Source organism: Mycteria americana, chromosome 3, assembly GCF_035582795.1.
Source record: "Mycteria americana isolate JAX WOST 10 ecotype Jacksonville Zoo and Gardens chromosome 3, USCA_MyAme_1.0, whole genome shotgun sequence".
Taxonomy (NCBI): Eukaryota; Metazoa; Chordata; class Aves; order Ciconiiformes; family Ciconiidae; genus Mycteria; species Mycteria americana.
Genome location: NC_134367.1, coordinates 63,626,386 through 63,638,376, shown reverse-complemented (window position 1 = coordinate 63,638,376; position 11,991 = coordinate 63,626,386). Strand labels below are relative to the sequence as shown.

The 11,991-nt window shown below is 44.9% G+C and overlaps 1 protein-coding gene across 1 annotated transcript; it reads left to right on the top strand.

Annotated features, from left to right (window-relative positions):
• The first annotated feature begins 352 nt into the window (after nt 1-352).
• LOC142408360 (pantetheine hydrolase VNN2-like) lies at nt 353-11,332 on the top strand. The gene is made up of 8 exons (XM_075498763.1): nt 353-467; nt 2,382-2,613; nt 2,716-2,846; nt 3,940-4,132; nt 4,733-5,024; nt 6,037-6,410; nt 6,578-6,748; nt 8,061-11,332. The coding sequence occupies exons 2-8, from the start codon at nt 2,401-2,403 to the stop codon at nt 8,178-8,180; spliced, it is 1,494 nt and encodes a 497-aa protein (XP_075354878.1). The 5' UTR covers nt 353-467; nt 2,382-2,400; the 3' UTR covers nt 8,181-11,332.
• The last annotated feature ends 659 nt before the right edge of the window (nt 11,333-11,991 follow it).

Here is an 11,991-nt window from a genome sequence, read left to right as displayed (position 1 = left end):
GCGGGAACGCGTGGCTGGTCCAGGAGCTGAGAGGCAGCTCCTTCAGGTCTGTTTGCTGCTGATGCCAATCCTCTGGCTAAGGGAATGTGTGTGCAAGTAGCATATGATCCCAGCCCTGAATCTGGTGACTATCTTGAATTCAGGATTTGGTTCAAGGCCATTGTGGTTTGGTTAGGTATATTTGTATGTGGAATATTTTCCTATAGAAGACTGGCATAAGCCATCATGGCACTAAATTTTTTTGCTACAAAGATTGCATAACATTTATCATTGTGAAATGTGTTATTGTGTTAAGTGAGTCAAGCATACAGAAAGTAATCCTATGTAAGTCTACCCACGCATCCGCATACCAACTCAGTCTTTATAGAGACAAGGCTGCGTGTAACCACTAACAACAAACACTTCTTCCAGGGAAGTGCAGCAAAAAAGCATTTCGTTACCTGACAGCTGAGTGAGAACCAAAGAAGGTAAGAAACTTGGGCAACCAGATACAAGTGATTTTTGTGCATGGGCAGCTTTAGCTTCAAGATTTCTGCTGGAGTGATCTGTAGATGTAAGAAAGCAGGTTGCAATAGGCAAAATTTAGAAACTGCAGCTCCCATTCATGATACTCTTCCAACAGATACCTTTGGGGACCAGAGATCTTCACAGCTCAGTTACTGAGCGATGTGCTGATGGGTTTGCTCAGGCATACAGCCTGTCTGGCAGCCCCCCTGCGATGTGGAGCGGCCCCCAAAGGCCCCTCAACTCTGAGCCGGTGCTGTGCTGAGTCGGGGTGGCACAGGTAGTGCCCGTGCAGCAGCACCGAGCTCGGGGCCGGCCGCCTGCCTCCTGCAGCCCTGCCTGCACCCCACGCCCTTGAGTTTGGGCAGGAATGTGTCCGTGCTGCTCTTGGCTGAGATTTCCCAAACACTGGCTTGTTTTCCTGCTGTGACCCGGGCTTGCCTTGAGCTGTGTTACTACAGCAATGCCACGCCTGGATCATTCGCAGATCTGGCAGGCGATGGCATTTCTTCAGCTGCAGCACAGTGGTGACTTCTCTGTGACTTCTCTGTCGGTGGTGTAAGGCAGAATTGCTCGATGCTGATGGCTCGCTTGCCTTTGATGTTGTGAGAATTTCCGAGCAGGGTGATTGCATTTCCTGGTGTCGGCTTTCTGCCACTCTGGGGAATTCCCAGGTTTCGTGCAAGATTTTGCCTTTTAAAGCCCCCTGGCTTTGCTTGCCCCTGTCCTCTTGGGCGACTTCCAGACTCCAGACATGGTCGTGCTTCCTCTGCCGTGCTTTTGGTGCTGTCTGCTCTGGAGGCCTGTGCCCTGGACAGCTACGTCGCAGCTGTCTACGAGCACAACATGGTCTTGTTGGAGGACACTGAAGTGCCGGTTTCTCCTGAGGAGGCCTTAATACTGATGGACAAAAATAAGACTTCTGGGTGAAACTACATAGTGAAGAGGAAGATATAGTCAGGAAGAATATTTTCCTTGGTTTCTTGCCCAGTGGTCAATGATTAGCCAGCTTATGTGCCTTTACCCTCACAGACATATTGCAGGTTCTAACAAAGCTTTTTTATGAAGCACCTGAAACTATAGTAGTAATATTCTGCTTCCAAAATACTATGCAAAAATTGCTTTCCATGAGAAGAAAACTGCTTTGTATGAGTAATTTCAAATTGGTTATTGTGCAAAAAATGCCTTTCGTAACAAAAATAGGAAAAAAAAATCTGTGTTGTTTAATTCTTTCTCACAAAACAAGCGAGTATGTTAGCTCTAGGCAGGGAGATCAGCACAGTTAGTTTATATTGCAGTATGAACCCAGGAGGGAGGACACTCTCAGGGCACCTGCTACAACTATAATAAGCCATTGGCCAAAGGCAAGAGGCATGGTAGGACCATGTGTCTCATAAGTGTAGATGAATCAGCTACACTCTGAAGCATGAGGGCTGTACTTCACACGGGTGGTCTGCCTTCAGCCATGGCTGAATTTTCAACCGCTGGCAGCCACGTGCAGTAAGGTTATATAGAGTAGTGTGCCCTAACCGTGAGAGTGTGGACTCGCCCTGAGATGGGTTTGGAAGCCTGGAGAGGGATGTATGAATGGACTGTGTAAGTGCACCTTCCATGGAGACTCTTGTAGATCAGCATGGCTTCTGACATGCTCTCCTAGCCTTTTGTTCATGTTTTATTTACAACATTTCAAACTGAAAACAAGATCCAATTTCTAGAAATGTTTCTCTGACTTCCTGCTATAAATAAATGTCCAGATTGTTGGCAGAATTACATTGTACCTTCTCAGATTACTCAATAGAAGATTCTTTCCAAAGCAAACTTATTAGTCTTTGCTCCTCCTCTTTCTATCTGGTTTATATTCCTTATGCCTGATCCAGGAGCTGCAAGGCACCAGCCATGCTCCCTTCCCAGCCTCTCCTGCACGCTGCGGTGTTTGCACTCGCAGTCCTTCAGGCCCTTGCCTCCGACACCTTCATTGCAGCCGTCTACGAGCATGCCGTCATCCTGCCAGATGCCACTGACAAGCCCGTTTCTCCCGACGAGGCTTTGGCCCTGATGAACAAAAACATGGATGTCTTGGAAGGGGCCATCAAGGAAGCTGCCCAGCAGGTACTGGGTGTATCATATTGTTATTAGTGTTTTCTGCTCCTGCTGACCCTCCTGGTTATCTGTTGATGGGTGAATTCTTAACGGAACCTGTTGTTGTGTCAGGGCGCCCACATCATTGTGACTCCTGAAGATGGCATTTACGGCTGGCTTTTCACAAGAGAAACCATCTACCCCTACCTGGAGGATATCCCTGATCCGGCAGTGAACTGGATTCCCTGCACCGACCCCACAAGGTGATTTCTTCTGCAGTAATTTACATGGTTTCAAACTAGTGTCTCATGGAGTCATGAGCTGCTCCCAGCAAATGCCTAAAACCTGTTTTTTAAAATTCTTTTAATCTATTAAAAATCCCAATTACTGTAGAAATGAGATGCATCAAAAAGAACTCTTAATTAAATTGTAATGGGGATATGCAAGGTAAAAAGCATTGAGACAGTCTCACTTTTAAAAATTGCAAAAGGAGGAAAATGAGGAAGTTTTAGGCAAAATTGTTTTTAAAACATGTAAAACTTTCTCACTTCAGATAAGTTGTGAAAATCTTCTGTAAGTATAAGCTAGTTTATTATCATGTTGGATGCATAGATTAGACAAGGTGATTCAATCCTCAGCTCATGTGGCTGGGTGATTTCTAAATCAAATTGCAGGAAATGTTTCTCTAGATCTGAAAGAAGTGCCTTTTAGAAATCTAACAGTTTGCACAGTCTGCTGTGTCACACAGGGCTGCTCTGAATGTGTGTCAGCAGGGGACGCCAAGAGGACCAGGTTTGTGTCTAAGCTAAGCTTTTGTATTCTTCTGTTCTGAGGCTTTTTGAAGCAAGATTTCAGGAGTCCTCAGCTCTGTAAATGCTGTGGCAACTTTTTAGTAAAAGCTTATGGGCAGCTGCCTTAAACAGAGTGAAGAGTCTTAAAAAAGGTTAAAATGGTCTTTTAAATCAAGATTTAGGTCTGCCTGAAAATTTATTTTTAAGTTACTTTAAGTTTATATTTGTCTATTGATTTAGTCTCTCCTATTTTCTGAAGCTGTCCATATCTTTGTATGTGCGTTAGGTGGGAATTATATCCACACAGAAAATAACTTTGTTAAAGGTACAGGAAAGAAGAACACAGGGAGACCATTTTTTAAAGCTAAAAGAGACTGGCAATTTAAAATGATGCTATGAACAGAGAAGAAAATGAACAGAAACTATGATTTGATCCTTCCCTTTTTCTGCACCTGGTGATATGTAGTTAGTGGAATAGTAATTTTGAATGCATTTCTTCCACATCTGAACTTAAACTTGTAACATTTTTTGTGGGTTTTTTTTTCTTTTACCAAAAATGCATTAGATTTGCTCCAGCACCAGTGCAGGAACGACTCAGCTGCATGGCCAGGAGTAACTCCATCTATGTGGTTGCAAACATGGGGGACAAGAAGCCGTGTAACTCCAGCGATCCCAGCTGCCCCAGAGATGGTCGCTATCAGTACAACACCGATGTCGTCTTTGACCCGGAGGGGAAACTGGTGGCTCGTTACCACAAGGTAAAGAGGCACTTCAGCATCACCCTGTAATTGATTATCAGTATACTTTTCATCTCTCTGGCACCAATTTCAGATGGTTTATACAACAATTTCACATAATTGTAGAGCGACAACCAATCCAGGATGATCCAATGCAAGGATCTTATGGCCAGAAAGAAAAGCAGGCAAGTGCTTGATTGATCTGGCGTTATTCCCAGGAGCAGCCCAGCTTCAGAGCTCATGCCGGATACCAAACAACTAAGGGCTACATTTATGATTCTAAATGAGAAAGAAGCAGTGACAGCATTTTCCGTATTCAGTAAATGTTAGCTGGTCCTTGGCACAGTTTTAGCCAAGCCAGATAGTGCTTTTGCAGGTGACGTCTTGGCAGGGCTTAGCAGTTAATATTGGCTGGGCATTGCTTCCAGGAGGCAGCTGGGGCGCAGCCACCCCGCTTTGCAGGGGGAGAGGGTCAGCTGGATGGATGCAAACCCACTGTGCTGGCCAGCTCAGGTATCTCAACCTCCAGCTTTGCCTTAATGCCTAGCTCAGACGCAACAGTAGCTGTTCATAATCTTGCCTTATTTTTAATTTCTAATATGCCATTTTCTTCACCTGCAGTACAACCTCTTTAGAAGAGAAACTCAGTTTAATTACCCTAAAGAGCCAGAAGCCGTCACCTTTGAGACCCCCTTTGGGAAGTTTGGCATTTTCACGTGCTTCGACATCCTTTTCTGGGAGCCTGCCGTGGTCCTGGTGCGCGAGTTGGAGGTGGACACTGTGCTCTTCCCCACGGCTTGGATGAACGTCCTGCCGTTTCTGACCGCGGTGGAGTTTCACTCTGCCTGGGCTATGGGCATGGGTGTCAATTTGCTTTCAGCAAATACTCACAAAACCAGCTTGGCAATGACAGGTGAGTTGCATTTGGGAAAAGGGAAATTGGCTTCAGAGTACTGCATTCAGAAGCGGGCAAAAATGTTTTACAAATAGTGAAGTTTGGAAAACGGTGTTTCAATCAGAATAAAAATATTATTGTTGTTGTATTGAATGTAGTAAACAGCTTCAGGCAAGGGAATGTTGAATGTTCTGGGAGAGGTAAAATTAGAAACCGCATTACATGAAATTTTGATAATATCGAAGTGAAATTTTATTTCAAAAATAGCACAAATTTTCACTTAAATTTTCAGCCTCTCGTTTAGGAACAGAATTTTTTGTTTAAAATTTAGTCAACAGTTAAATGGAGAAAAAAATTTTTAAACAGGACTTAATAACCTAAAACCAAAAGGAGGATTTTTGTTGTATATTGAATAAAATATTTTCAGGTTTTTGTGGCTGGTGAAGAATTAGAGGTATTTATGTTTCGGTTTGATCTGAATAGATATTTACTGCCAATTTCTTTTCTGTAAACTGAGAAAACATTGCTGTAGCTGCATCTGTAACTCTGCCCTGAAGCCGAAGCCAAAGCCACAAAGGAACATTTTTGCCTGCCCTAAATAGACTGAGCTGAGTTTAGACCACTGCTCTGGGTTTCCTTCTGTGAAACATAATTACCCCCATCATTTCCTTCTTTGGCAAATATGCCACCCTTAGAGCTCTGATTTATGTTTAAATTAACCAAAGGTCTTAAAAAAAAAGGGATGGTCATGTGTCAAATTGCCATTTAAAGCTCAGATTGAAGATCCAGCGAAGCACAAAACTTGTGAAGGTCACGTTTAACCTGTGAAGTTTAGGTCATGTTTTTATACTGTGAGGGGTATTTTAGTGGTTTTGTGCTTCAAAATTCTTCCAAAATTCTCCGTAATGTGTTAACTGAAAATAGCATCACAGAAAAAGCCCGCCGGTGTGGCACAGGGGGTGGCTGGCCCCCCTGCCAGGCTGTGCTCTGGGGTGCCGGCTGACGGAGGGCTGGTGGGTGTCCTTGGCAGGCAGCGGGCTGTTCACGCCGGAGGGACCTGCCGCCTACCATTACGACAGTGAGACTGAGGAGGGATGTCTGCTGCTAGCAGAGCTGAGCGCACGCCCCCGTCTTTCTCCCACGTACCCCCCCGCTGTCAACTGGAGCTCCTTTGCCACAAGCATCAAGAAATTTCCAGCTGAAAAAGACACTTTTTCGGGAGCTGTCCGGCGGGATATATTCACTTTCAGCGAACTCAGGAGCAAAGCTGGAAATTATACGGTTTGCCAAGGAGACCTCTGCTGTCATTTGATCTATCAGATGGCAAACAAGAGCGAAGATGAAGTTTATGTCCTGGGTGCATTTGACGGGCTTCACGGTTCTCTCATAAAATACCATTGGCAGGTAATTGGGTTTGTAGGGGTGAGTGTGGGTTGTATATGCCTACCTCCCAACCATCCCAAAACACTTGTCTTTTCCTGTATTGTGAGAACTTTTCTTACAATCAAATCCAGCTCTTGACTGTTGAAAGCTTAGTGGTATTTTGCCTTTCTGTACCCTCCTCCCCGCAGATATGCACACTGCTCAAGTGCAAGAGCACGGACCTGAGCACCTGCGGGCAGCCGGTGGAGACTGCGCAGACCAAGTTTGAGATGTTCTCCCTCAGCGGCACCTTTGGCACTAACTACGTCTTTCCAGAAGTCTTATACAGCGGGGTGCAGCTGGCCCCCGGGGAGTTCGAGGTAATGGGACACCCTGGAGCTGTGTCATGCTAGGTTTTCCAGGCCATGGTGCTGGAAACTGATATGGCAGCAAAGTCCCATCCAAGAACCAGTTTCTTTGGTTCTGCGGACTGTAACTCAAGAGGACATTTAAATGGATGGATTGAATTCATCCTTACTGATAAGAACGTATAAATGCTAAGGCTGAGGATCTCTTCAGTGTTTTCTTTAGCAAATATGGCTTCCCACTTCAGGTCCCAAATCTATAAATGGCAGCTTTCAAGGAGCTATTTTCTACAGGTTTCTGCTGATGGGCATTTTAGGAGACAAAGAAATCAAATACTGTAAGAAATTGCCCAAGCAAGAAAAAATACTAATGAGTATCATGCATAAGAGCAGAGATCCTATGCAGTTAAAAACGTTAAAAGGGATTTTTGAGTGTTTTGTAAGTTGTTTTTTTTTTATTTGAAACTTCATCATATATTTTTCCAAAAGATGTTTTCATTTATAAACCTTAGATTACATTTCTATAACAGGTTAGATGAAATCTTAATTAATTTGGAAGAGGTATTTAATAGCTTACAGGAGACAATGAAGACAGTGAAAAAGACTTGAAGAGTTTTAGGGGAAACAAGGGTGATTTTTTTACAAGGTAGAGAATGGAAAAGCATTGCTCATCCTGCATATTTGTTTTGAATGGGAGTTCTGTAAAAATATACACATCAAAGGATTTATTGGTATGCTAAAATATGATCATGGTCTAGTTTTAAAAAGTATTTTACATTTTCTTAACAAATACATGCTTACTGTTTGTCACAGAGGCTCTTAAAAAGTTGCAGGTGTTCACAGTCTATGAACAACAATGATTTCAAACTGATCTGTAAAAAGTAACTATGAAAAGCAACATATGGCAAGTAACCTGAAATTCGCTACTTACATCTGGAAATTGTTTCATTGTTTTGGGGTCTACAAATCAAAATAGATTTGAAATTACTGTCCTAGATACGTATATAACCTTCATCGCCACGTATGAGTAACTAATGAGAACCTAACTAATCAGTTATTCTCACTCTCACCTTCTTATGAGGTGGAGAAAAGGATCTTTTTTTTCCAAAGATGGAGCTGGAGGAAGTTTTAGAGACCTTCAGGTCCGAGGAAATGTGTGAAGGCTATGGCAGAGCCAGAGCAAGTTCTGGTTTCTTTCACTCTCACAATTGTCTTTTAAAAGTGCTGCATCAAAATACTCAACCTCTAAGACCCATCCTTTCTGTACCATGCAATATTGCAACTCTGTTAGTGGACTACTAGTATAATTCTTTCTCTTTTCAACTAGGTGCTACGTGATGGACATTTGAAAAGCAAGCATGGCACATCGAAACCACTCCTAACAGCGACGCTTTTTGGAAGGCTTTATGAAAAGGACCTGCCGCATCCTCTGCGAACCTCCCCATAACATAACTCCTTAGCTGTTACACAGTCACCATGGACAGGAGGGGAATTCCCTCCAGTGATCCACCTCCTCATGAGCCGTGGCAGTTACCCTGTATCATCCCTCTTCTGCAGTCTTGCTCAGCAGCCCCAGCAGTTGCATTTATTTAGAAGAAAGCAATGTGATCACTCTGTTGTGTACCTATATCAGTGGTATATTTTTTTAATAGTGCTTTAGCTGGTGCAACCGTTTTTTAGTATGAATGCTCTGTCATGTGTAATCTTTAATTAGAAATGATTGTTTTCCCAAAGATATCATGTAGATTGCCAGGATAATACTAGGAAAGAGACTGATACTGAAATCTATGAAATGTGAAGTTTGCCAATTTGTTGCAGAACACATCTTTGCCAAGGAAGCCTTTTTGTTCCTTTTGCACCTTCCTGTTTTTTAGACTGTATAAGCACTAAGTGTCCATGTTTGTCAGCCTTACACACCAATCAATAGGGCCTCCCTAATGCTCAGTGGGCCTTGGCCCCATTCTGACCAAGGGACTGTACAATGAAGAGAAAACCAGATTTGAAACCATCTTAGGTGTAGCCTTAGAGAGAGAAAGTAGTCCTCCACAACTCACACAGGCGCTGAGTCTGGCTGAGCTCCGCAAAGCATCTTCAGTTCTGTAGTCCCTCTGAGCCTGCACCGCTTTGTGCATGGCAGACGCGTGCTGGGTCCAATGCATTTCAGATCAGACTTACCATGTAAACATAGTATGCCAACACCTTCTCCTGGCTATTTGGAAAATGTCTTCAAAACTGTGAAAACATAGGAAATAGGCAATGTTTTAGCACCTGAAACACATTTTACCAGGTCGTGTGAGAAATGGGCATTATTTGGGACTTCTAGCAATGACATGTAAAACTTGGCAGTCCTGGGCCTGATTTCTGTCTATCATGTTCTGCACCAAACAGGCTTCATTCGCACCACATATGCCTTGGAGTGGTCCCTGCCTCAGTGCTTATCCCATAGTCTTTTGCATCTACCGCCCTTCACGTCACTGGCTTACAGCCTGCACCACACTTAGCACTGAGCTGTCCTAAATGTGGCACATAAGAAACACTTTGTGGCTTCCCACATCATGCACACCGACACGTGTTATCCAGAAGTTGTTGAAATCACATGATTTCTGTTTTCCCAGGTGCTGCTGCTTCTCAGCACACAACTTTGGAGGCTCCTTCCAGGACTTGTTTCATCCTGGAAATAAAACAGCTGAGCTCGTACTCAGGGGAGGGACTGTACTGCCTGGGAGCAGTTATTCAAGACAGGCAGGGCCTCGAGGTTGTTCTTGCTGGTGCCTTGTCCACCTCACCCTTTTCTCACCTGACTTGTGGTTGTAACCCAGACTAGTCTTTCATCAAACAGAGGAGGTTTTGGTCAAGAGAGATTATGACCGACCTGTGGCAGTGCTGATCCCACATGACTGTTGGGTCCAGAATTTCAAGACACAGATGGCCACGCTGAAGGGTGGGAGCTGACCCCGGTCCCCGAGCCAGTCTGGTACACTCCAGGAGCCCCTTGTCTTGTCCATAATGGGCAACAGTTTGGGAAGGGCAAACGAGACTGAGCATGCTGGTTATGGAGGCCTGCAGTGTCATCCCGTTGACCACGCAGGTCCGTTGGTTTGCGCCGGGGTCAGCACGGTCAGGCACACACGGTGGCAAGCGTCTCTGCAGCAGGGCAGCCGGGAGCCTTGCCCTGGGAGAGCTCCCCACCGTGGTCCTTCCCCATCCATCCTCAGTGCTGCTCACTCAGCCGTCCGCTCTGGGAGAGCTCAAGGAAACGCTCTGAGAAAGGCAAGAGCTACCCTGACGTGTAAACTCCAGCACTGAAAAAGATGCTAAGCCGGTTTTTAACTTGACAACGTAATTCTCTCTGCTGCCCCTGAACCCTGCTTTTTCCCTCCCTACCCCAGAGGAGGTACCTCTGATACCTTTCTGTTCTAGTCTTGGTCGATCCTGGAGACAGCTCAGGCCTTGGCTCCGGCGGGGTAGGGCTGGAAGAGAGAGGGATCCCCGCTGCGGGGAAGGCCGCTGCCCTCACGGGCGCCTGCAGCAAGGGCCGCAAGCTCGGGTGTGGGGCCAGCGCCGCGCCCCCTGCCACGCGCCCCGCTGCTCACCTCCATCCCCCCTGGCTGCCCTTCAGGAGAAATACGCTTTTGTCACCTGGCCTAGGATTGCTCATGTAGAAAAGGGAAAAAAAAAGGAGGAACCGCTACTGGAGTGGCACGTGAACCCAATTTGACTCTTGTTTTTGTTGCCGCAGCCAAATCATTCGATTAAAATCTCGTTGCACAGGTTGGCATCAATAGCTTTACATGCTAATCCACAAAAAAGAAGAATCTGGGGACATTTTAGAGAGAAATGCCTCACAGCTACATCTGCGTCACTCTTGAAACAAGCAAATTCTTGGCAGGTTGCTGGTACTCTAAATCCCGAGTATTTAATGTACTCCAAATGGATGTGGAATTTATAAAAATCTTCCTGAAACTGAAGAGGAATACGGTCGGGGGGCCTGGATTGAACAGAATTGTAGACATTCAGTTTATTATTACCAGGTTTATCTTTCTCCCATCAGGTTAAACTTTCCAAAAATATCTGTAGCAGTGGAGTCAGAGAGTTCATTAATGTTAATGAAATTGGGCCCCTGGGGAGATAACTAAATTTTAAAGAAATATTTTTCTTTTATTCAAGGGTAGATTTTATGCCACGTTCTGCTTCCTTGTTGCTATTCAGGCTGCGGTAATTGAACATTGTGGGAAAATAACACAAGATTGGCGAGGAAGATTGTACACACGCTCAAGTGACTTGCAGCTGAGGTGTCAAAAAACACATATATCATGCCAATTGTTGTTTAGTCTTGTGTCCTTGACAAGTAGAACATCTGTGTTTGGATAATATAGGCCTGTGATAGACTTAGAGGCACCCTATCGAACATGCTTGAGATTCCTGCCCTGCTGTGGGAAAGATCAAAGCATGGTGGTAAACTACGCCTGCGCGAATCCCTGATACACAGGCGAAAACAGCAGGTTTGGCGATCCTCTAGCATGGACCGAGCCCCGCGGTGCCTGCGTCCCCGCTTGTGTGCCTCTGCCCGGGTGCTGCTTCGGAGATCCCCCGGTTGGCGAGGTAACGAAAATAAATTTACTCTTTGCATTTCTCCCATGGTTTTGTGGTTGTTCCTGCGTCCCGCCTGTGCTGGCTCACACAAACATAAAAATCTCTCACATATCGCTTGCTGGCATTTCTGGAGTATGGAGTCCTTCCCAGATACGTGCAGAGCTGACTGTCTTAGGCTGTCAGAGTTGGAAATGGGTAGAATACAATTGATATTGCTGCTTAAGCAGCTTACAGGATATCAGGAAAGGGCTCTCGAACCTCATCCATTAGGGATGCAGAAGTCCAGGATTCTTTGAAAATGACACTAAAACCAAATGTGAAGAACGGTCGACCTGTAGTTTTCAATATTTGCTGCACAGCTTACCCTGAGAGGGTAACGAGGGTGCCATACAATGGACCACTGAGGAGTTTATTAATCCCTTTCCCATTTCTGATGATAAAGCAAGAATTTAACCAGGCAGAGGTCAACGTTACATGGACCGTTGCAGCAGTCTCAGAATTGCTCCATCTTTGTAGTGCGCAAGAACCGTGAACCCTGCTTTTGGGTAAGGGTTCCCTGGAAGGAGTGCAAAAAACCAACCAGATCTTCAGCTGAGGTACTTGGTGGTCACAGTGACTAGGTTAAGTTCAGTTTTAGGAAATGTGAGGTTTTGTAATAAAGGCCA

Coding starts and splice junctions, on each gene's coding strand:
- LOC142408360 (XM_075498763.1), top strand. CDS start 2,401: ATGCTCCCTTCCCAGCCTCTCCTGCACGCTGCGGTGTTTGCACTCGCA. Junction 2,614..2,715: donor TCAAGGAAGCTGCCCAGCAG/GTACTGGGTGTA, acceptor TTGTTGTGTCAG/GGCGCCCACATCATTGTGAC. Junction 2,847..3,939: donor CCCTGCACCGACCCCACAAG/GTGATTTCTTCT, acceptor AAAATGCATTAG/ATTTGCTCCAGCACCAGTGC.